Below are 26,837 nucleotides of genomic sequence, written 5' to 3'. Positions count from 1 at the left end.
CTACTTTAACCAGTGGCGTAGCGAGAAAAAATCTTTGGAGGGGGTTAATTTTTCTGAAGTTTAAAGTAAAGCCATGTCCTCAAGTTTATATATATATACACACACACACACATATATACATATATTACTCTTTATCAATTAAACAACAAAGGACATTATAAACAAATTTCTTCTTTGAAAATACTTTGATCAATACTGCCCCCCCCCCCCACGTCATAAGAAAGAAAGCCCCGTCTCCAAGAGAAAAAAATGTTGCGCAAAACAGGAAGACATAAGCTTTTTACCGTCATAACAGCTATTATATTAAATAAAAATCTTTTAGCTCATAAACAGAACCCTTCAGGTTCGACTGAAAAATGATTTTTTGGGGCTCATGGGGGGGGGGGGGGGGGGGGTTCCGACCCCCTATCTCCCCCATGGCTACGCCACTGACGTTAACGTTAAAAAAGATAATTTAAAGTGTGTACTAGTGCTTGGATATGAAAAACCTGGTTTGAAATTTAACCAGAAACTCACTTTGATTTTAAGCATTTTAATATTATTTTTATTTTTTAAATTTATTATTGTTTTATATTATTATTATCATTATTATTCAATGGGACGGAGGGCACTTGTCAATATCACCTAGGGTGGCAGAACTTGAACCTTCCCATAACATTTATATTTATTCAGAGTTAAATTAACAGATATAATTAAGATTAAAAATGAAATTAAATATGCTTACAATATAGCATAAATGTATTTTAATATCTTTGGGGATTCACCACTCCCATTGTTTATGACTACATCACACACACACACACGCAAGAAGTGAAGTAAATTTTCTTTCCTGAATTGAAAATATTTGCATATGGTGTAGATTAACTTTTATTTTTAAAAATATATCCTAAAAAAAAACAAGAAACGATTATGATGTTTATTACTTGATTGAAAAACCTATGTACAAGCATTTTAGTAAACAAAATATATTTAAAAAAATGTCGATTAAAATCCATATTTTGCTTGAGTTTCTCGACGGGTGCGACTGTTCATGGCCCATTGATTTTTCAGATCCATCTCTCTTTCTTTAGCCTAAAAAAGATATAAATAAAAATACAGTATCATAGTAGTTTACCAAAAAAATTGCACTTGAGAGAGTCAGCAACTATTATTGAGAAAATAAATACATTGCTATTCACGTATTACATAAACAGTATGGAAGGTAGAGCGCCTAGGGTCTGCTTATTTTTTCTGACAGGGGAGGTCTCAGAAAAATTCTTATGCAAGCATTAGCGAAGTAATTATGCTGCAACGATGACTTATGTTCGAATAGAGTAACTGGTTTACCGGTGACTAACCAGGTACATTCAAATAGAGCTACCTAAGGCCCCTATATATATACGAGCCGACGTATGAGCTTAAGATTAGCCATTTTGGATTGGAGCGCGTTTTAATGGTTGTCTTTCCCGGCGAGTTATTACGTTTGGTGATTGTTCACTGCGAGCGATTATTAGCGGCACGTGAATTTTCAGCAAATTTGGCGAAATCCGAAAATTTGCTGTGGTAACCCTAGGAGTGCAACAATGAAAAATCCGATCCAAAATGGCTAAACTTAAGCTGAAGCGTCGGCCTATCTATATAGCGACTCTAGAGCTATTTATAATTAAAACATCCTATGGACCATGGATACCAGGGGCGTAACTAAGGGGGGGGGTTTGGGGACAACCTCCCCCAAAACGTTTGTCTCAAAAAAAAATAGAAAAAGAAAAGAGAAGAAAAAGAAAAAAATCAAAATGACTTTTTTCTGAGTAACAAATGTCAAAAACTCACTTCGCTCCCCCCCCCCCTCCCAATGCCATTGAAAATCTGCTCTATGTGTGACCCTCAAGCATAAAGACGTCTCCCTCTGCTGCGACAATTTTTTGACAATTGACTGAAATTTGACACTTTGCTTTAGAAATGAGATTGGTTTGTTACATCCACGTATATGTAGCCTTTCTTTGTCATAGATTCTGCAAATTGTTAAATTTGTTTAATTTTATGAGCGGCGCAGTGGGAATATTGCATACAGTCGAATCTGTATAGTTTGAATTTCACACGAAAGAAAAAAAAAATCGAGATAAAGAGGTTTGGAGATACGGGGGCTTTAAGAAACTTTATAGAAATTTGGAATATGATGGTGAAAATTTGAAATCAATACTAAAGACAATATGGGCTCTTGATTAAAATTCCTCTGTATTAGTTTTGTTAGGTATTTATTCCTTTATTACATTATTAAGTGCTTTATTGCGAGTTTAAGGAATCATTTTGAAAGTAAAAGAAACTTTAAGCATATCTTTTTCAAGAAAAGTCTTTTATTGCTTTTTGGTCCCTGATTTTTTTTTTTGGATTCATTATTTATCCTCTTGAGGTTAGCAATTGCAGCAAATCTAACTTGGCCAGTAGTCTACGATTTTCCTTTTTTCATCACTTGAAAAAATCTTATACTTGCTTTTCACTCCTATCATTTCGTTTTCCTTAGGAATCATAATTTTAAGAAAGAGAGCAACCAAAGAACAGTACTAATCCAGATAACAGCGAAATGGCTTTTAACTTGAATGACGTTTAACCATGAAAAGTTCATCTTACATGTCAAACCTCTGAATTTCACCCCTTTACTCTTCGTCCAAGAAAGTGCGCGAAACGACTGTCCTTTTCTTAATCTTTCTGGAAGGCCTATTCGTGGAACGCATTTCTCAGTTTTTTCCACTGCCTCCTCAGCTCTTGAAGACAATTCCTCTGTTTCTGAATTGAAGAAAATGTTTTTGTATGCTGCTTTAAAGATCACTGGGCTTCGAATCTGAAAATGATAGCATAACCGGAATTTGAGACAATAGAGGTTTTTGTTGGTCTGGTTTCGTGTGTGTCATACGTCATAGTCAAAACTACCTTTGCTAACCAGAGTATCCATTGCAATAACATTGATTTTTCAGCCTGTATTAACTGCATATTCTTTTGGAAACATACAGTCTGTTTAGAATAGTACATTCTAAGTGAAAGTTGCTGCATAATGAAGTGAGCAAAATCGATAACAAGCTTTTTTAAACCCAAAGGAAAAAATGAAAATGACGAAAAGGATTGCTCTAAAAAGAGAAAGTTAACGTCGTCTGAAGAAAACTATTTACAGTCTGCAAAGCAGCATTAGTCCCATCGGACCCTTCTAAAGGTAATTTTATTTTAATTCAAATGAAAAACTGCATTGCATTACATGAATAAAATGTTTAAAAACGAAATGACGAATATGAATCTAGATTATTTCTGTTAGCTTGGTTCGCATTAAAAAATAGAAAATAAAAAAGACTTCTGTTTATAACACTCGAAAATTGCTGTTGCTCTCTCAAATAGATATTTATGTAAATTCTAAAGCAGCTAATAAAATTAAAAATAAAAACTTGAAAGGAGAACAGAACAGAACGCAGCTTTGAGCGAATCACGTTCTACCGTCTATATTTCTTCCCAAATTTTTTTTAATTCAAATTTTACTAACTGCTTTAGAATTAGCACAAATGTAAATAAATAAAAAGCAATATATAAATATAACGATATGAAAAGCAATTTAATTTTTTTTTTGGGTTATAATTCAAGAAGTCTTTTTTTATTTTATTTCATTATGAAAGTATGAATCATACTTTTAGTGCAAACCAAGTTAGTAAAAATAGTCTTTATAGTCTGACCACCGATGAGATTGAAAGCCAAACATCCAGTTTACAGGCGGATATGGAAGTATCTATTAGTTTTCAGGAATGCCAGCTTTTGTAGATGTGTGTTAGCCTCTACATTAAGCAGTCACACTGAAATGAACGGAACAGGCTCATCAGAAATTTGATTTCTCCCTGATTTGTATAGACTGGTTTTGACAAGACGTTGCTAGAAAATTTCACTTTAAATTAAATAGAGGAAAAAGAAAAAAAAGTTGAATTTTCCACAACATCAAAAAAAAATTAAAAAAAAAAAAAAATTCTTTGCTTTGTTTTGTTTGACACAAGTATCGGACTTTGGGCACTCCATTCCAAAGTATGTAAGATTCACCTCCCTCTTATTTTTTTAACACTAAAAAAAGTTTACACACACACACACACACACACATATATATATATTTATATATAAAAGAAGTAACCCCCCCCCCCCCCCGAAAGTCGGGTCTAGCTACGCCTCTGCCAATGGGCACTCACTGCACTAATCACTGATGTCATCAAATCAACCAACACTTCTGCTAGATAGGGTTTCATAGCATAATTTGCTCCACAAAGGTCTTCACACGTTGGTGATCCCAAAATGATCAAGAATCACTTTTCACTCCACGGTCCCCCATACTTACCACTATTTATGGTTTAACCGGTTGGATGGGATCCTGAAGTCAGCTCTAGCTTTTTGATCCAGACCAGAAACCGAACAATCCTTGGTCCAGCACCCACAGAGGCATCGTTTCACTTGCGGATTTTGTGAGCATGAGCATATTTAATGTCCCCATGCCACCATTAATGAAGACTGTGGATCTTTGATCGGCTTGGATCGACCCCGGGACCCTCCGGTCACAAGTCTGATGCCTTACCGATCAGGATACCATGGCCCTGATCAAGGAACATTGCAAAGGTCATAGTATTGAACTGATCCTCCCATGGGCCAGAAAATGTAGGTTTTTCAATGGCTAATTTTAATCAGCTGACTTCTAATGCAAATTTCTATTAATATATGGAGCCACAGTAAGATATCTAATCCTAGAAATAACACTAAGGTACAGGGGCGCCGACTTGCAAAAATTATTGGGGGGGGGGGGGGGGGGGGCTGGACATCACCAGGGGTTTAGGGTGTTATGTAATCCCTCGGAGGTCCCCCACCCCAAATAAAGGTCAGATTTTTGAACCTTGAAAATGCCATATTTTCTAGTGTGTATAATTCTAACAAATAAACAGTATGTGACACGGCGTTTTCGAAGTAAAAGAATCTAAATATTGGTTTACAAATTTTCTGGTTCAACTTTTAAATCATATCACTTGTCTTAGTAAGAGATTTTTTTGTTCTATTTTATGGGGAGCCGTGCAGTGCCGTAGCAAAGCATTGATATTATAAGGTAGGAAGGACACTTGACTTGAATGGAAAGGCACTCCCAGAGACGCCGACTTTTTTTAAAAATGGGGGGGGGGGGGAACCGGGGGAAATTTTCTAAATTTGAGATGAAAAATAGTGAGTTTTAAAGTTTTTTTTAAGCATTGTAAAGTCATATAATCAACATTAGAACACCAAAAACTGAACAAGCCTGACAAGTATGTTTTTTAGCTTTGAAAAAAGGAAAAAATAAATACAAACAAACACAGTATTTTCGTAAAAAGGTAATTTAATTTACTCATGTTTTTTTTAAGACCAGTTGTTTTTTCATTAGTTATACCGGCTAACATATTCAAGTGTAAACGCAGTCTCTCAATGCCTAGGTTATTTTTGAAAACTCGATTTTTCAAAATTTGTTTCACCTCTGTTAAATAAAAGCAAAGCACTTTTGTTCAACTGCAATGATCTGTGTGAGTCCAGTTGATGTAAACAGCCCAATAATGCAAGATTGCACCATTTCACAAACCTCAATGTAAATTGCCTTTGGGATTTTGAAAGCGTGCGGTGAACTGCCTTCGTTGTTTTCATACTTTGGTATACGTCGATTCCGAGGAAGCGAAGGATCATCATTTTGTGACGATTTTTCTTCTAAACACAATTCCCAAAAGTATTCAAAACTATCACGCCTCCCATTTAATATACAAATCAAACCCTCATATATTTTTTCCAGATCAGCAACACTTAGATGAGCTCGCCGCAGCGCTGCCCACCAGCGACAGACTTGACCCGCAAGTTCGCTCACTGGGACAAATTCTAAGTGTGCTTGCTGCACTATAACACCATCATTATTCACACTACTCGTTTTCAGTTAATCTGCTTACTACCGTAATAATTATTTGTTTTAACTCATTACTGAATGTATTTTACAAGCTAAACTATCTTCAAACAAGGAAAATAAAAGATAAATTTATGAGTTTAGAAAACATAATCTAACTAATACTTTTCTTGATTTATTGAGGGGGCTCGGGCCCCCTCAGGCCCCATGGAGTCGGCGCCACTGCTAAGGTATCTTAATATTGCTCTAAGGCAACGATACATGATCTTAAGTCATTGGGAACAGGACTCTGAACCACAGTTGTGTACTTGCATTAAACTCAGAAAAGAAAATGTTTATTTTACATGGGAAAACCTAGTATCATATGAGGCAGTGAGAAGCAAAGGGATGCAAGTGGCAAAATTAAAAATTTGGAGATAACCAGTACACAAATGGTAGGTGAACCCTTCCACTATCTTGGGACAAGATATAGTACTAGTACCTAGTAGGTTGCGGTACACAGCTTGATTTAAAAAAAAATTTCAATGAAAGCCTACCTACGATCTGATCTTTAAACGCATTTTACTCAAAACTTCAAAATGTCCACTTGCATCCCTTCGCTTCTCACTGCCTCATATATATTACATTTCAAGAACGTTTTTTTGTAGGTATGCCATAACTTCCTTAACACTTCATCAAAATTCATAAATGAGACACTATTTTAAAGATTTGCGTACTGCTATCAGCAAAAAATTCAAACAAATCATATTCTGGCAGTTATTCCAAAAATTCCACTTAAAAATCATATGAATTTCTGCTGTCGAGCATGAATGCTTCACATGGGCCAGCTAGTTCAACATAAGTCAAATACATCAGGGAAGTACATAATGTGGAATTTTTCACCATGCGCAAAATTTTTCAGTGGGACTTGTGTAAAATCTGCGAGTAAATGGATTTTTGTTGAGTAGGATTTTTAAAAAACATACGGAAATAGCAAAATTCTACGTCACTAATTCCCTCTGAATGCATACTAATATATCACACTATTATATTTCTAATACTGATAGTAAAGAAAAAAATACAGCACAGCCTTTTGTATTTCTATTCCATTTATTTAGTAATAAAGAAATGATCTATGATAACAAAAGCTATGAGAAAAACGTTTTAAACTGTTTCATTTTGTTTTAGTGCCTCTCTAGTTAAATTGCATCCCACACGTGAATTAAATACTAATGAAGTAATATTTTGCCTCAGTACACTGCCAAAGAACTACTCAATAATAAATATAGTCATTTCCGAAGAAAATGTTTACAGAGAATGATAATTGAAAAAACATATAATACAAATTAAAAAGTTGCTGAAAAGCTAATTACGTCAAAAATCTGAATCTCTGAAAATCCAAACGAATTACCATGAAGTCAGGGGTACCCATCCCGTCCCCCCCAAGTTCAATGGCGCAAATCCCCCCCCCCCAAAAAAAAATTCTCGACTCGCTTTCCTTTTTTTTATTTTTTAGCTCTTCTTTTTATTTTAATTATTACTTTTTAAATATTTTTATTTATTTATTCATTTATTTCCAATAATAATAATTATTACTATTTTATCAGAAATGTTATGTGCTATGCCACTGACATACACACACACAAACTGAATAAATAAATGAAATAAAATATAAACAGAATAAAAAAAATAATTTAAATTAAAAATAAATCAATAAATAAAGTTAAATAAGTAAAAAAAGTTTTAAAAAATTCCCCCCAAAAGTTTTGATGGCGCAACTTGCGCCATAATCCTCCCATGTGGGCACCCCTGCATGAAGTTATAATAAACTGCTCAAAGAATTTCAAAGCTCTCTCAGCAAAATATCAGTGAGTTTTAAAATGAAAATCTTTCCATTGACAGAAATTAATGCAACTTTCTTTGTATTGTGACAACTTTCTTTGTATACCTTTGTGCTGAAAAGTAAAGTAAGAAATAACAACGTCAAAAAGCACAAATTGCAGATTACTGCAGACACGTGTTTCGGCGTTACAAGGAACGCCTTTTTTAATGCAAAAAAAAAAAAAAAAACTTGTGTAAACTTTTGTTTTAACTCTCTTTTTTTGTGTTTCTTTGCTACTCATACTTCAGAAGTTCATTCAACTTTCTTTGTTTAATTACTGTATAATGGCTCCTCACAGAGAACATACATTGCTGTAAATATTTTTAATTTTTGCTATAAGTTCAGTCAACAGTTAATTTTTTTTAAAAACGGTAATTACGCATTGCAGCAATATTTTATATACATATTGCATAGCGACTTTATTTGGTTAAATGGTATACTGTTTTTTTAACAGTATTTTCTAGGTTATTTACAAAAACACGAACAATTTGAAAATCTGAACTATTTATGGTTTGGATTTTTGATGATCTATTATAAATTTCAACCTACCAGATAAAATTTGAATTTTACCAAAGGACAGAACACAAGCATGCATGCATACCTAGATCCAATAAGAAACATTAGCCATCATTTAACAAAAATGGCAATACAGTGGAATACGCTCAATTGGACCCCCCCCCCCCCCAATCAGTTAAACGCGCGCGGACCAGCCGCTTATTCGGATCAAATCTTAAAAGAACCAAAACAAATCCCATTACACAAGCTTAATATCATTTGCTTATTGGGACCAAAAATCCGTTTAATCGGACAAAGAAACATGAGAACAAATTGGGAAAAAATAAAAATCGCCCGCTGGAAACGAGTTTCAAGTGAGTCAACAAACTTATTAGTTAGTGCAAAAAAAAAAAAAAATAAATAAATAAATAAATAAAATAAAATAAAATAATAATAATGGTTTTCTGTAACTTTCTATCAAACCTAGCAATATTTACTGGAAAAAAAGGGTTACGAAATTCCCATTGCCTGGTGGCACTGTTCCAGCAGAGAAATCAAAATTCCTGTGAAATTTCAAATTTCTTCAGCTTAGTTAACACATTCAATAACATGTAAATTTTTTCAAAAAAGAAAAAAAACAACAAAAAGTAGTTGTGAAATGCATAATTTACATTTCATTGGAATTTTTAATAACCAATTAGTACTTTTTAACACTTATTTTTTCAATTTCAAATTTTTTGTTATGTTCTGTTTTTCTGTTTATTGAATTGAAACTGACTGGAAGGAATAACTAAAATTGTATTGGACTGAACACGTTGTTGAACGAGTGTAAAAAGATTATTCGCTTTATTTTAATTTATTTTTAATGGAAACAGTTTATAAAAAACATTCTTTCTTATTTCCATGCTCACCATATATGTGGGGCTCACAATAATCATAATGGCATTTAACTGTTTTGTGTATAGCATGTTCGGTCGCACTAGACAGGTCCTATTCGCTTAATCGGATCAGCCAGTTATTGGGGCCAAAATGGTCCGGTCTTAATTGGTTCTATTAACCAGAATTGACTGTAATACTCAATGCTATGCAGTCCTCAAATTTTCTAAATCAGCAGGACAATTGGGAAGTTTCCAAAATTTTAAAGCTAAAATGGAGAAATTGTGGATCAAAGTTACCCCGAATGACTGTACTTGTTACATTTTCACAAGAGAAAAACTCCACATTTTTCTAACTTCTGAAAGGCCTACAACAGAAATTAAGTAGTGTTAAGAGACTAAGCTTGTGTTCAACGAACCTCACTGGTCGACCGGTTAGTAACCGGTTGCTAACCGCAGCTTTCTTGAAAGCTACCGGTTTAACTGGTTGCTTCCTATGTCGTTTTATGAGTCTCACTGCTTGATGTACTGGTCGACCGCAACTCTAGCTGATTGATTGGTTGATAGAACTACATGACATTTTTGACCAAATATATGTATTTTTCACCTGCATATTATTCGTCTGCGTCATGTCTGCCCAAGTAACCGGTGATCAACAGAAAGCGTTGGATGAAGCATTGGTTCGTGAACAACCGGTTAGTAACCGCTGACATCATTGCTGTCACATGATTAACAGGGTTCATACTCTATCAAGACAAAAAAATTCCATGACTTTTCCAGGACTTTTCCATGACTCCGAAAAAAAAATTTCATGACCTTGTTACATGAACCTAGATTTTGGTCTTTGTTCACATTCATGCATTAGATGTTTTTAGAAAACATTTTGAATGAATAGTACTATTCAATATCAATAATAAGAAAATATAATACAAAAAGTAAAATGCATTAAAATTTTTAATTTAGAAATCTTGTTGATGAAAACGTTTACTGATGTTTTTGACAATGACATAAAGCATTGGACACATAAAATATTTATGAAATACAGAAATTAAGTAATCATCATTTATAAGAAAACTATATGCAATGCAACTTACTCTGCTCACAAAAATTATTTTTAAGTCGAATCACCATACACCCAGTTTAACTTCTAAAACACTTTTTTCCTTCAGTATCTTCCGCATGAATTTTCACTTCAATTTTAGAATAGCAAGAAATTATCTTATAAAATATATTTCACAACATTCTCCATTTAAAATTCTTGACATTGCAAATTCTGTTCAAGGTCCAGATAAATTTTTTCTTCAGCAGTTTTTCTTATACACATTAATAGATAAGAATAAATAAATGAATAAATAAATAAAAAGAAATAAAATTAATTTTAAAAAAAGTTACTTCATTACATTTTTTTTAATTCTTGGATTTTTAAATCCAATTCATTGTCTAAATTTTCTAGGGCTTGTTTTTTTTCCCTGGCTGTTTTTCTAAAACTGTTTGGTGCAAGTAGCAATTTCATTGTTGTTCTGTTTAGTTGTTTAAGCTTCATTATGAAAAAAATTTTGCAATCTTAAATTTGGTGTATTTTTTGCTTTTAAATTATCTTTATGTTTTTTAGATTTTGAATGACTGGTTAGAGCTGCTTCTCCCATATTTGAGATATCAAATGATTTCCTGCACAATGAACATTGTGCTCGAAATTTATTCTCATCATTTAGCACCCAATCTGAAAATTCCTCCTTCATCATTCAATTGTAATTAAAAACATTCTCCAGGCATATTTCTTTTTTTACTTAAACTGGCTCAATTTACAAATTTTAGCAAAAACATGTTCTATGCTGATGAAAAACAAAAGTACCTTACCGGACATCTTCAGTAATGAAAAGAGAAAAATGAAATAAAATGGAAAAATTATTCAAAAAATTAAAGAATTCAGCTAACGCAATTTTTAAAGGATAAATATAACACATTCACATGGTTTCGGATTCGATATTGAATGCAAATCAAGCCACAGAAACATAGCAGGACCTCATTCCTCAATTCACTAAAGGCACAGGGTTGCCAGAAGTTTAAGAGAGAAAATAGCTCAAAATGCCCCCAAAAGTAGCCAGAGAGAAAAAAAAGTCGCTCATTTTTTTCTTTTAACTTCAACTGAAAGTTATTATGGAAGATGGGGGGGGGGGGATCACTTCACAGCATGCTTGCGCTGCTGCGTGCTTAATGTCTTCGCGCTTTTTAATAAAATTTAAAAATGAATAATGCATTTCATCTGGAACTTTTTCCATGAAATTTAAATTTTTCCATGACCAAACATAATTTTCCATGACTCAAATAATTTTCCATGACTTTTCCAGGTCTGAAATTTGTTTATTTTTTTTCCATGACTTTCCAGGATTTCCATGACCCGTACGAACCCTGGATTAACCAACCGGTTGCTACCGGTCGTGCTCGTTGAACGTAAGCTAAACTGGTTACCAACCATGCTCCTCAATTAACTCAGATTACTGGCAGCTCTCTGTAAAGCAAGACTTTCAATATACTAACTGCTGTACTCGTTTACTCAGCATTAGTTAACAACATTAATCTACAACTCTCCCAGTTAAGGAATTTGAGAGCACTGCATTCAGTTGTAAAAGAATGGTAACATAACTGTATGGAATAAATTGTATATTGTAGTAATCAACTCACAAAATGAAAACAAGTTCTATGCTTGAAATTCAGTTAACTTTTAATTGGTTTTCTAATTTTCAGATATCCTCATTTTTAAATAAAATTTCGCAAAATTGAAAGAGTTATGGTTGTATTGCAAATTTACAGTCAATATTTTTCACATGCCACCTCCACATGGTGGGTTCAGGGTTAATGTAATAAATATGATTGAATTACCAGCAAAAAGCTGCACAAGGTCCATTTATAGTAAAAAAATTAAAACTGGACAGTAGAAGAAAAAATACTGCAATGCACAAAAAAGTCACATTTTGGTTAATTTTACGAAACTTCTCGACTAAGGAGTGAACTAAAAATTTTAGAGCACTTTAAATAATTTCAAAGATACATGCAAAGAGTATTAAAAATAAGGATTTAAATTGTATTGGAATAATAGATCAAAATATATTTCTTTTTAATAAAAAATTAAATATTTTTTAAAAACCTTTTCCCCAAATTTTGAAGCTTATGCTTGATCTAACAAATAAATATTTTTTTAAATTATTTTCCTCACATTTAGGATGCAAACACACAACTATTTTTTGCTATTGTAAATCACTTATTTAAAATAATTTCTTATGCCCTTCCTGCTGATTAAATGCTGTTTATTTCCTAAAACCAAAACATGCTTTGGAGCTTAAATCATAAGCACTAAGATGAGGCCATGAGAAGGGATGTAAGTGGATATTTTCACGTTTTTGAGTAAAAGGTGTTTAAAGTTTGGGTCCTAGGTAGGCTTTTATTGATTTTTTTCTAAATAACGCTGTATAGCAGTACGTACCAGGACTACTAGTACTATCTCTTGCCCCAAAATGGAGGAGAGGTTCCCCTAAGGTTTGCACTGTTTATCTCCAAATTGTTAATTTTGGGATTACATCCCTATGCTTCTCACTACCCCATATATGTCCATTACAGATAGAACATTAAACACATAAAAGAGTATTAAAAAATCAACAAGGTGAAAAAACATCTTTGTTAGACACATGAATTTCATACAAAAACATTTTGCAACTTTTAAATTAATTTAAAAATTTTAAATCAATGTAAATTTAACTGCATGTAATTTTTATGGTTGAAATGTACCTGAAAAGCTAAGTATGTTATTTGATGCTTTCGTTTCTGCTGCTGAGTTGGCATATCATGCCTTCTTTTGAATGGCCTATGTTCGACTTCTTGTGTCAAAGATTTCATCAGCATCTCATTTCTATCGGTAAGTTGATCATCTACATTCACATCGATAATGTTCACATCTTCGAATTTTTTTCGGCGGCCTTGCAATTTAAGGAACTGAAAAGTAATTCAACTTTATAAGACATGAAACAAAAAGGTAAGTCACTTGACACATGCATGAAATATCACTTAATTCAAATCATCAAGTAATTGGGGGGGAGGGGGGGGGAAGCAAATATAAAAATTCACATACAGTTGAACCTTGTCAATTTGAACATAATTAAAACAAATTACTACTAAGGCGAACTACAATTGTAAGCCGCATTCTATGGTTTGCTGTTTATTTTCTTTTGAATAAGTTGAACTGTGGTTAAGACAAATTGATTTTAAAGGTTTGAGTTTTGACAGTACAAATATTAATTTTTACCAAAAAACCTACAAGTGAAAGTATGAAGTGTTAATTATACACACAATTATAACTAATATATGACCCTCAAACACAGCACAACTCTATTAAGCAACTTACCCAATTTAGTCTTCGAAAATATAGAAGAGAGTTATAGTTAAAAATATAGTCTGAGAACAAATTGAAGCTCTGTTGTTGTTAAAACCCAATAAGATGTACTAGAAGATTCAGTTTTAAAGTCATAAATGGAACATTTCACAATATTTTATTCAAATGTAGAGTTCGCAACATGACACTTTTTTTGCCATAAGTATTTAATTTACTGTTTGATTAGCACAAAATTTTATTTTGAGTTACTCCTACCAACACACAAACTCAAAATAAAACAATGTGATAATCAAACAGTAAATTAAATAGTTAGAGCAAAAAATGTGTCATATTGCTGACTCTAGATTTGGACAAAATCAGGGCCAGATTTGGAAGTGTGGAGGCCCCAGGGCAACGAAGGAGTGGAAGCCCCTAATCAGGGTTCGAAAAGATCATCATATTTCCGAAAATATCCGATACTTTGATATATATCCGAATATTTTGATATATATGTATATATCCGATATTTTCAACCCGTGAAATTTAGGATATTTTGTAAAAATTTTATTGTGGGAGCCCCTTTGTTGTGGAGGCCCCGGGGCAGTAGTCCTGCCTGCCCTCTCCCAAATCTGGCCCTGGACAAAATACTGTGAAATGGACTAAATATCTGCACTAATCTGATGGGAAATTTTTAAAAACTTTTATTGGAATTTACAAATGTAGTTGTAGACATTTTCTGTAGTATTTTGTGCTTGAAAATGCCTTCTTCTGGTTGTCCTATGACAAATAAAATTTTAAAACTTACACATTATGCTAATTTTATCATATTTTTTCAATGTTTTAGGATGTTCTACAGCAAGTTTTTTTTTTATTTTTCAGTTAAGGCCCAATGTTGCCAAATGATATCGTGACCGTAAATTATGTTTAAACAAAAGTATGACAATTTCAAGTATTTCCCCCATAATTTGCACAAGAGATAAAAGGCGAATAACAAATTAAAAAAACAGGCATTTAAGGGGGAAATCAGTTCAGAAGGTTGAAAAATCCACTTTGTTTAATGTCATAAAATGTTTGTAAAACTATTCAAGAATATGTTGCCAAAATTTCAGTGAGAAACTCTGATTAGTTCAGATGCTACAAGCACTTTAAGTGACTGTGGAGATTCGAAAACGTTCACAGCATTTTTTTTTCCAAACGTGTTTTATCGAAACAACTTTCTTTCAACTGGTAGGCGTTCTAGCTCAAAGAGTTATTGAGCAATTGTTCTGAAAATTTGTGTGAATATTCTTTATTCAATTATACTCTATATGGACCTAATTTTTTGATGACATTATTAATAAAAAAAATTTATAATGCAAGAAATGTGAAAAAAAAATGGTAGAAAAACATAACATTAATCAAACACCTCAAAAACCTGCAATTTCCAACTTTTTTGATCACAATTAGGTTCATATTCTTAGTTTATGAGAAAGAAAAATTATAATGGTTACAGGCAAAATGGTGGCTTGGGCAATGCCCACCAGCAACAAGCTCTGATGGCAACTGCCCATCTGAGCAAACTGTAGATGCAACTGTAGACAGCAGCTTCTAACTACACTAATTTCAGATGAAATGACTTCAAAAAATTACAAGGTGTACTTCAAAAGATGAATAAAATATCCTTCAAGTTTAAAGAAATGTGGATTATTTCTTTTCTGTAGAAACAATTCACAAAAACAACTAAAGCTTAAGCCTCCTAAACTAGTTTTACCACTTAAGGGTAAATTATTTTTGATATTTGTATTACAATTTTTTGGATAACAGAGATGTCACATTACTTTTCTTAGAGACCAGAACTTAATGTACAAAATTTTAACATAAAGATGCTTGAAATTTCATGCTGGTGTTTTAATGTCAAGTTCCAGTGACCATGACACTTCAGGTTGTTCCAAAGCAATTGAATTTTTCAAAACACTAAGAATTTTTTTTTTTTTTTTTAAGGATGAATATTTTTGGAAACATTCATTTAAGGAAATTTAACACAAGATTACAGTTAATATTTCTGATTGAAGTAAGGTAATAAATAAGGGATTACAGGAAATGAGACAATACCATTGCTATTCAGTTCTATAGAAGCCATAAAAAAACAACTCATGTGCCCCACTTTGATACTGGAAAACACAAGGCGTTTTAGCCAGGGTTGGCAAGGTTTTGGACACTATGGTAAAAACCACGGTAAAAACCCTGGTTTTTACCGTCCTGTCCAAAACCCTTGTGTCCAAAACTGTCCGAAAGTGTCCAAAACTATATTTTTAGAGAAATTGTATTTTGTGAGAAAAAATCAAAAACAATAAAATACATCTAAGTAAAGTTTTATATTGAACATTTATTCAATGTGAACATCAACTTATTTATGCCGCTGATTTTAATCTAGTTACAGAAGTTGAATTCTTGATTAAAATTTAAATTTGTATGCATGAGTTTATTTTATTTATTTATTTATTTATTGTTATCATTATTATTTTTTGATAATGGTAACCAAATTTACTTATGTTTGTGCATGTGTGCAAATGAAAGCAGGGTTGGCAAGGTTTTTACCATCCGGTTCAAAACCCTTGTGTTCAAAAGGGTCCAAAACTATTTTTTGAAAAATCATATTTTGTGAAAAAATATCAAAAACAGAACAAAATGTGTCAAAATTATGTTTTTTTTTTTTTTTTTTTTTGACTATTTAATGTATTTATTTAATGTGAACATTCAAGCATAAATATATATATATATATAGCTTATATATACAGCAGATTTTAACCTAGTTACGTAGAAATTAAATTTTTTTGTTTCCATAAACCAGATTTTTTGATATTTATGCATGTGTCGAAAGAAAGTACTCAAAATATAGTGCAATAATTGACTTAAATGCAATAAATGACAATTTTTTGTAAAATACTGAATGTATTGTATTAAAAATATGAACTAAAAAAAGAATAGCACAAGTTTTAAAATATAAGTTGTGTTTAATCATTAATTTCTTGTTCTTTAATCTAAGATTTAAAAAATAATTTTCATTAAAATATCACGCAAAATTTATTTGCAAAAACCATTGAAAAAATGAAGCTTTTTAAAAAATATTGTACAATTAAATAACATTTGTTTGAGTTATAAATGTAACTGAAATTAGTTGTCTTGGTAGTAATGTGAATTTCCTTTCATGACTGTACCAACTGTTACAAAAGGAAGTTTTTATGAGATAGAGTTTTTGGCATTTTATTTTAATTAAAATATTTTTTAAATGAACATTTTGGAGAAAAGTATTATCAAATACTCATCACAATTAAACCTCATTAATATTTATATTTAATGCATTACAAATATTGTAGTAAATACAAATTGATTAGATTACACCCCTTTAGCTTTAGCATAGTTTTGGACAGTTTAATACAGTTTCGGACACTTTTAGACAGTTTTGGACGGTAAAAACCACCTGTCCTGTCCTAAACCAGTTTTGGACAGTCCAAAACCCAACCCTGGTTTTAGCACCATTATTGCTTTTTAAAATACTTTTATTTCTTTTGATAGCCAGAAATTATCAAATACAAATATTGGTTAAAAATGAAAACTCAACTAACAGTGCTTCCAGACAAATAAGGATGCCATGAAAATGGCAGACATGTCAGTTTGTATTTAGACAGGACAGTCCTTTCAAATTTTCTAGAGGTGAAATTTTTTTAATGACTGGGGAAGCAAAGGGTGTTACTCAAAGCAAATTTTAAATTTTGCTTGAAACTTACCCCCTCCTCACTCAGAGAAGGTTCTTGCATTGATAAATCCTCATGGCTTCCAACAGCAGCAGAAACGTATGTTGGGCTTCCATCTACCACATTCTGTTCATCAAAGCTTGAACTACTGGGTTCGGGAAGGTTTTGCGAAGATTCTGGCACCGCAAAATTCATTTCAGTTTCTTGGAATGAAACTGCTGGAACAGGCAATTCAAGTGTCTGTTCCTTTACAACGTAACTGTCAACAGGTTTGAAAGGAGGTTGATCTGTATTCAGAGAAAAGAAATCAAGATCTCCGGAATGCGTCGCATCACTGCTTGTGACCACATCATCATCATCATCATTCTCCAGCTTTGCACTTTGGTTCCCTTTAGGTGGTGTAGAAGAAATTTTTGAAGATGACGTAACAGAAGGAGTTGGACTTGGATTGGATTTCTTGATGTTATCATTCAATTTGGATGGATTGGTCTTTATATCTTGCTTTTTGGTGAGGACGTACGGAGTGAAACCAGGTTTGGATAAAGTGGTGCAATTTTTTGGTTGTGGGAGCATACCTAAAAGACTTGATCCTCCCTAAAAAAAGATTTCAATTTAAAAATGGTTTAAAAAAAGACAAAAAATTTATAACATTTATATCCTACATAGATTTTCCATTTCAAAACATCTTTCAGAATCTGTAGAAGGAGGACATTGTCCTATTTGTACCCAAGGTAAATTTAAATGCCTGGGCGCCAAAAATTAGGGAGCATCATTTCTGTAGCTAAAGTTTTCAATTCAATTAAAGTTCAAAAATTCAAGTAATTTCATATTATACAGTAGCAAGATGTGAATTTTAAATCTGGAAATTTTTTCCTCCTTAAAGTTTTAAACTCTTGTGCAAATTCCAAAGTCAATTCAAAGTCATAGTACTACACTGTGCTATTATTACACTTAAAATTCTAGATACTTTTGATATTTAAGTCTAATTATTTCTAGGCAAAATTTGACATTTTATATTATAATGTACATTTTTCACATATATCACTCATATTTATCTTATGTTAGTCACACATATTGAAATTTAAGACATGATCAAATTTGGCCTGCTTGCGGTAGTATGTAAAGATCAAAATATTTTATAACTTCATAACATACAGATTGTTTCATATTGAATAGTAAAAAAAATAACAGCACAGTAAAAATCTGCAATTAATTAATTTAGTTGAAACAAGCTGAATTTGAAGCCACAATCAGATAGGTTTTGTATAGCAAAAGTGAAAAATCTTTTGGTTACGAACTCGATGCTAGGGACACTTTTAAGCGAAATGACACCATTAACACAGAATAATGAAGAACACATACTGTATTTTGGATTACAAAAAAATATCATCCTTTATTGTTTAACATTGCCCAATGAGTTTTGCACAAAATTTAGTCAAAAACCAATGCTTACCTAGTCTCAGCATCGAACCGAAGTTAAAGTTGCTTAAGGCTGATATTCTACCCCTGGGGTCTCAACCTACTGTCATCGGGCAGATTTTTCCTGCCCTGAAGAAAGTTTACAAACTAAAGTAAAAAGTTTTTTATTGGACAAAAAAATTTGCTTTTAAGCATTTTAAAAGAAAACTAAGCCATGAAAATTTTAAAAACTACTTCTGAGCATGGGCTTAGCTAGAGGGGGGGGGGGGGGGGAGGAGGAAGGGACAACTGAACCTTCTCAGAGAAGTGTCTTCGATTTTCACTTTCATCCCTATGATAGTTTAAAAATGTCATTTTAGGGACTTCAATTACAAAAAAAATCTGGAGGGGAGCTGCTTACCTGCTCTTTCCCCTCATTTGATTGAGGGTAATATTGCTTAAAATGGTGTTCAGGGTTTTTAATTTCAAATAATTTTTGAGGAGATCCACTATCCCCTTTCCTAATGTCTTTAAGATATATAGCTTAAAATTGCATTTTTAAAATTACAATATTAAAAAATTTTCTGGAACAGCTCTTGAATTCTAAATTTAAACAACATCAAAGATATCCTGAAATGTGTTTTTACCACTTCCTTCGCAAAAAAGTTCCTGAAGAGAGCATCTGAACCTTCCTCATTTCTTTAACATCTCAATTAACCTAAGTTAGTCTAAAATAGCATTTTTAAAACTAATTTGTTACAAGAAAAGCCATTGACATCACCAAATATAAACTTAAATTGACTTTCAGTTTTGAAACGTAATTTGAGGGACAGAGTTGCAACCCCCGTTTCTCATAACTTTACTAAAATTGCCTGAAATTCTGAAACCTGCCCCCCCCCCGACTTTATCTAACAACATCAAATATTGACTAAAGCTGCATTTTTAAGACATCCCTTGATCTCCCCACCTATGTCCTTCTTCAGATTCAAAGACAGCCCTAAACTTTTAAGGATTTGTAACATTTGCATCAATTTTTCTTTCACAGCAATAAATTGCACATAAAGAATTTCTCAGCATGAAAGCTATCTTAAATTTTATAACTTCATTCATTTCTTTTACAAATTAAATGTTAGTATAGGAAATTGAAGCAAGATGGGTTAGGGCGGCAGCATCAAGTCTTTGTATTGCCTCAAAAAATGAAGATATGGCACAGGGGGCAGCTAAAAACTGCCTAGGCTTTGCTTTTCCTAACATAAATCCTGGCTTTGTCTATGTTACTGAGCTCTTATTCAAAAGCGCTAATAATTTTTATTTTTTTTTTCCGGTCAACGTTTCTGGTTTCAGGCAAATATTAGCTCATTTATGAACAAAGCATATTTATATTAGTTTGAGGAAAAAGTTAATTACAAAAGAAAAAAAGTCATCAAATATATTTAGATAATTTATAATTAATCATTGAGTATTGATCAACATAGTTTTACTTTTACTGAAAAGAAAAATAATAAAAAGATACATATAAAAACTGGTAAAGAAAGATTTTTAGATTGATAAAATACTTGTAACTTATTATTTTAGCTATCAAAAAAATTCAAACAGGACTACTTTGAAAACTGGATTTTAGTTTTAATATCCATAAACGTTTTCAGAGCATAATAAATGAATTTTAAAGGAAAAAAAAACTTATTTTTAATAAATTTATTAATTTAATTTTTAATTAACTTGATCATTATGGTGTTAAATCATAGTTAAATATTTAGACAGAATGAAAAAATGTTATGAGTTAATAAAAAAATAAATTAATGACCGTATTTGTTAACAATGTCACTCCTTCAGTTTTTAACATTTTCGTCATGTTTTTGAGGTTTTGTCAGACTTTTGAGTTTTGACATGTTATGTCAAAAGTCCAACTCTGATAAGATCACCTATTGTTGTTTGTTGCTACATTAAAAACTGCAAAATAAATGGAAAGCATGAAAATAGCTAAAAATCTAATTTGAACAAAAATAATTACACAAAGGAATCACCTTATAAGCAATTTTCTTTTTAGGAACTTCATCTGGGTCTTCATCTTTAAACTAAAAAAAAAAAAAACTAAATTGAAAAATAAAAAAAATGCTTTTCATAATATACAATTGTTGAAAATTACTATCATTTTTGCATTTAATAAAGAACAGCACTGAAAAAGTTTACTTGAATAGTTAGAAGCAGTAAAAGATAATAATACAAGTTTAAACTACAAATTTCCATGGAACAGTAGACATGTATTTCATGGTTACAAGGAACCTTGAAACATGTGTCTCCAGTTTCCTGCAAATTAAGCAAGCAGGAATGGAGGCGATTCAGTGTTCTTATCCCCTCAAACTCATGGGCCTCTGGAAGCCCTCTCATTAGTCATAACTTGTCTCTGTATGATAAACTTTGTACAAAGACTATTAAGCATCCTTACTTTACGATGCTTTCTGACTAGATGTTAAAACAATTCAGTTTTAATGCCAATTATAAAATTGTGTATCCTTCCGGAGAACAATGGTAGGATGCGCATAATATTATCGGCAAAGCGCACAAAATTTACAGGTGGATCAGAGACAGCATCTGAAACTGGTTCTGGTACGTACTGCAGCAGCAGCGCAACACAAAGCTATTCTTTCCCCTCAGGAAGCTGGCTACTGTCTACCAGGCAGAAACTTTAGACATTCTAGCATGTGAAACCAACTGCCTAGAGAGAGGCATAGCCGGCAAGGTTATAAGAATCTTCTCTGATAGCCAAGCTGCATTAAAAGCTCTTGAGCGATACTGCTTCTCAACCAAGACGGTACGGGAGTGCCACAAAGTGTTCGTAAGACTAGCCAGTAGCCAATAAGGTTTTCCTGTACTTTGTTCCTTGTCACTGTGACATTGCAGGCAATGAATTAGCTGACCAATTAGCTAAGCAGGGTTCCATTAAACCAGTTGTGGGACTTGAACGTGTGTGCTATAATGCAGTCAGGAATAGAGCAAATAACCTATTTATGGATGAATTGTATGGTATGTGGTTTCCTCAACCAACAGCATCCCAGGTTTAAATCCAGGTAACTGCTTGTTTTGAGTAGGAAAGAGATTAAAATGTCCATTGGGCTATTAAACAGACACTGCTGTCTCAATAGACATCTTGATTTGATGGGCGTCACCAGGGGTATGCAAATGAGAGGAGAAGGAACACCTTTTGGCATAGGCCCGAGCCTGAAAAGGGCCCAACATTTTTAAAGTGAGGAGTGAAATTGAAATATATGTAGGAACATAATTGTAAACAATATGGAGTTTTACCCATAAAAGTCATTTGTAACAGGTCCCAATATTTCTGTACATGTCCATGGGTGTCACTTGCAATCCAACATGTAGAAGATGCAAAATGGCAGAAGAAAGCTCAATTCAAGTATTGTGACTATTATTCTGCTAAAAGATTTGAGTATTTAGGATATTGTGTGAATCCTAGTGAACTGCCTACTACTTGGGTTAGACAACTACTGAAATTCGTTTCTGCTAGCGGGTTCGACTAGAGTTCCTAACATGGATAATATACAGTACCAGTAATCTTGGTGCTTGCGCTTTTTTCGAGTGTCCCCTTTTCACTTCATTCATTCATTCCTGCAAATTTTAGAGTTGTATTATTATTTTCTACTTTTCAGCACAGAAATATTTATTTATTCCTCAGATAGAACAGACCAGAGAGGGTGATTGCTCACTCCCTGGATTTTAGAAATATAAATGTAAATATAGATTTGTAAATGTATTTTGTTTTTCTTCAGAATTGTAAGATTGTATCTATTGCTCTTTCCCCGTGCATTTTCAGGAGGGCACTACACCCTGCCCCTCTTAAGGCAAACTTTAAGGTAACCTGCTCCACTTTTTCCATGTATCCTCCTTACCCCTTTGAAGTTTAAAACAACACTTGATTGCAAAAAAAGATCTTCTTCCTCGAAAAATAAAAACTCATGCAAGCCTGGAATTGAAAAATCAAGTCTTTATTTTCCTTGTCTGCTAAAGTGGTGTGGGAGTAATAATAATAAAACAACAATTAACAACAGGATGGGGAGTGCAAAACTACTTAATCTTTGCAATAAATCATCTTAAGCATGCTTGAATCAACGAGGTTAAACTGTAATAATTATATATAAAAGCAATAATAATACCTTAATGAATTAAATTAAAATTTTAAAACAATAAAACTTAATTTGAAGTTCTATATATATTTAATCTATCTTCTTTACAAAACTTTTATTTCAGACTCAAACTTTTAACAGAATACTTACTGACTAGTTTTTCAAGTAAGTATCCATGCTTAGAAAAAAAAAAATAATCTTCTGAAAGGTAAATGTTTCTATAGATAGATCACAGTTTGATTCAAATATGAATCCAAATTGACTCAACTTCAGGCAAAATGTATTAAACTAAACTAACCATGAAAAAGTTTTTTTATTATTTAAGAAAATAAGAATTATAGAGTAGATACATGTGAGGTTTGTATGAACTTAGGATCAATAATAATGGCATAAAAATAAATAAGAACAATTCATCAAAAACAAAATAATTTAGAGAAAGTGTCCTTTTAATTGAATAGAAATGCTCTTTTATAGGGAAGCACCCAGCCCCTTTTTTGTTCTGGGAGAAACACTACAAATATTAAGTTAAAAAGTATAAAATGACAGGCTTGGATAGACAATTTGAGTTTGGAAACACTTTGTATTACATTAATTGCATGGGCGCCCATGTGCAAAATTTTAAGGGGGTGGGGGGCTCAGATATTTTCTACATGGTTTCAAGGCAGTATCCAGAATTTTTTTTCGGGAGGGGCCCGGATTAGCACATTGCCCTAACAGACACATAGTATATATAGACACACCAAACGCATAAAAATGTTAACATAGAAGACTTTTTGTCTTGATTTTTAATGATTCCACTGTTTGGACTGTTGTTATTTTAATTTCTTATTATTTTTCTTATTCACCTTGTAGTGGTAGGGATAACAGGAGAGTGTCCCTTTAAGTCGGATGTAGAACATCCATAATTTCAGGGGTCCGGGGGTTTTCCCCCCCGAGAAATTTTCGAAAAAAAAAATCTGTATTTTGAGGCCTTATATTAGGTAATTGAGACTACAAAAATATGAAAAAAAAAAGGCAAACAAAGTCTTTTAAAAGTTATACATTCTTTTGCAAATCAAGATCAAACCAAATAAAAATTGCTTGCTCGAAAAATCATGGAACTTAATGGACAGAGAGGAAAAACGAGAGAGGAGAAAAAGAGAAGCACTTCGTCATCTGTTCATATCGGCTTTCAGTGAAGTTTGTTTTTGATCACTCCTCCTACCCCCATTTTTTTTTTCATTAAATGCCCTACAGTATGAAAATTGTACAAAATAGTTTAAAAGAAACGGTGCAGACATTAAGAAAATAAGAACGGAAGAGTAATATTCTAGCCATTTGGACAATTCATACTTTATTTTATTGATAAGATACAAAATTGAAGAACTTTTCAAGGAATTTCAAAAACTTTAATAATTTTTAAAGACTCTCGAACAGTTGAAATTATTTGAAGCTCTTTATTTACACTTTTCAGAAGTTGATTGCAGTCTTACAAAATGATTATAACTTTGTAAGACACACCCGTTTTAAGTTTAAAAGAAATGCAACAAAATATTTCTCAAAACAAATTTTTTTTTCAATCACAAGTAGTGCAAAAAATGAAAGAGTAGAGTAAGTGTTATTTTTTTTCTCATACTACAGGTATTAACAGTATGGAGGAGGAAGTGCACAGAAGTCAGTTCGGTAGGCTTGAAAAGTCTACCGAACTGACAAAGGGCCTGCCTTAACCCTGGACTGCCCTGAATTGAATTGGGAAAGAGAGCAGGAAGTCCTAATTAAAGGTCTAAATTTCAAGTGTGCCTTGCAGCTAATGAGAACTAGAACTGCTTTTTCTGTATTTCTTCAAAATATAATAAATTTTGAATGGTAGAAAAATTAAAAATAAAAAAAACTTTGTCATTTTCCTTTTCTGACATTAGGAATTAAAAAAAAAAAACCCTTCTGTTTTACGGTACAAAACATTTCGGGTTTCGGGCGTCAGGCCCCTCCTCTGGATACGGCCCTGCATGGTTTAGCAGGACATTTCCCCATGTAAAACAATTTCAGTGCAGATTAGAGTTATTAAAATTTGACATTTTAAATAACTTATTCATTAATGGCTGGAGAAGAATATTTTTACATTTTTGCAAAGAAAGAGTACTAAGAGCAAGGAAGTTCAAATTTACAATTGGGGGGAGGGGGGGGAAAGCTTGAGCCCCAACTTGCCCCCTGCCCTTCCGCCTGCATATGAGCCCCCATGATTCATTCTCAAAACATATTACAATTCTCTCCGAACAATTTCAGTAAGGGGATGAAAGTTGATAATCAGGAATAGGTAAAACAGCTTTCAAAAGATCTACATCACATTTTACATTGGTACAAATCGGTGCATTTTGCTAGATATAAGTAAGGGGCACATCATTTAAACCATGAAAATGATAACTTTATACAAAAGATACTGTTCTCTGCACACATCCCACCTCTTAGCTATCAGCTTTAGGTTTCAATGTCCGGGGATTCCCACACGGCTGGGTGCGGCGGCCGATATACCAAAGATACTGATACAATTGTTGATTTGTAAGTATTTAGAATGAGATTCAGTTAAAGACTAGTCAACAGAATAAAATATAAGTAAATAGTTCGTATAACCACTTTCTTCCCATTTCCTAGAGCATTACAAATTAAAACTCCCTTTCACAGGTCTTAGAAAGAGTCTTAACTAATCATTGTAACAAAATATTCATTTCAACAAATAAATGATCAGTCCCATTTAAATTCCATTACAACGAGCAAAATCTGCAATTCCTTGAATTTTGTTATTACAGAGTTTCACTGTAGCTAGGTAGTTGCTTTGTGGTAACATCAATTCACGCATGAAAATACTATTGTTTCAAATATACATTTTGAGCCTTCTCTGATTTAATATTTATAGGTTTTGTTCTAACATCTATACTGTATACAACTCACATCTCACTGCCCCAAATATATAGACATAGATTATTTTGTATTTCGAGGCAAGGTCTGATTGACAGTCCTACAGGTCTGTGGACCTGTACAGCAGTTTTAGGGGCACCAAAATTGGGTCAATTCCTTTCTTTGGAAATTACTTTTACTTTTGAACTGTGTATATTTTCCAGTCAGAGGGCACAAAATTTTTTCAGGACCTGGACATCATCTTGCCTCAATCGGGTCCTCTTTGAAGGCTGCCATAAACATAATATCACACATTTTTTCAACAAATTTTAACTTCCTTCCCTCTGTCATAAAATATTGCATTTGACCTGGTCCTTCTTTCTGTGTTAAATGGCTTGTTGTTTACCTTACACATATTGTGAAAAAATGCGTGATTTCACACTTCCTGTTAGCCCACAACAACATCGCGAACCCCCTCCCTCTGAAAGCCTAACATCATTTGTTGACAACCCTTTAGGACTTTCTCAGTCATCTAGTGGGAAAATTTCCATAACTGAAACTTTTGACAAGTTTTTTTCTTTCTTATCTAAAATAATTGACAAAAAACATGAGCGTTGATGTTTTTTTTCAACATTTTCTTTGTGTTTTGCAAAGTTTCAGTTATCAAAGCTGTTACATTTTCGTCTTGAAATCTACTACTACACTGTCCAAACGTTAACATGAAAAGCAGCATATATTTTCTATTAATCATATTGCCTCTCAGTAAAGCAAACAAATTAACAATAAACACTATTTAGGTTCTTTTACTTATAAACGACAGTTTTTAATGATACACTAAGAAAAAGATAAAAAGGACCTCTTTAAGCGATGGGATAGAGATTTTCTTGGGCTCGCGTTTTTTTGACAGAACTTGGGAGCTAGTAACGCAACTTTGAACAGAATTTTTTTCCTCTATTTCATTTTCTTCATCACTGCTATCACTACTAGCATATGCAACCAGAGACATCAGGATTTGTTTTCTTTTATGGTAAAATCAAAAATCTCTTTCCTTAAAGCCTTCAAGAAAAAAACGTAAACAATCATCTCACTTCACATCCTCATCATTAAATCACGTCGGCTCCGCAACCCTCATATTATTTCATCTTAAAAACTGTAAATAAAATGAAATATGATCTCTACTAGAAAAAGAATCAATGTTTTCA

The 26,837-nt window shown here is 32.8% G+C and overlaps 1 protein-coding gene across 1 annotated transcript; it reads right to left on the bottom strand.

The window, feature by feature from the left end:
• Positions 1–913: 913 nt before the first annotated feature.
• Positions 914–26,683, bottom strand: LOC129224298 (proline-rich protein PRCC-like). Its single transcript, XM_054858732.1, has 5 exons — positions 26,492–26,683; positions 20,650–20,700; positions 17,261–17,821; positions 12,914–13,117; positions 914–1,071 (listed from the first exon to the last, which is right to left on the bottom strand). Exons 1-5 carry the CDS (start codon positions 26,639–26,641, stop codon positions 985–987), a joined length of 1,053 nt encoding a protein of 350 aa, XP_054714707.1. The 5' UTR covers positions 26,642–26,683; the 3' UTR covers positions 914–984.
• Between the last annotated feature and the right edge of the window lie 154 nt (positions 26,684–26,837).

This window comes from Uloborus diversus, chromosome 6 (assembly GCF_026930045.1).
Source record: "Uloborus diversus isolate 005 chromosome 6, Udiv.v.3.1, whole genome shotgun sequence".
NCBI classification, from domain to species: Eukaryota; Metazoa; Arthropoda; class Arachnida; order Araneae; family Uloboridae; genus Uloborus; species Uloborus diversus.
Note: the sequence above shows the minus strand (reverse complement) of the source record. Positions and strands in the feature narration are given on the sequence as shown.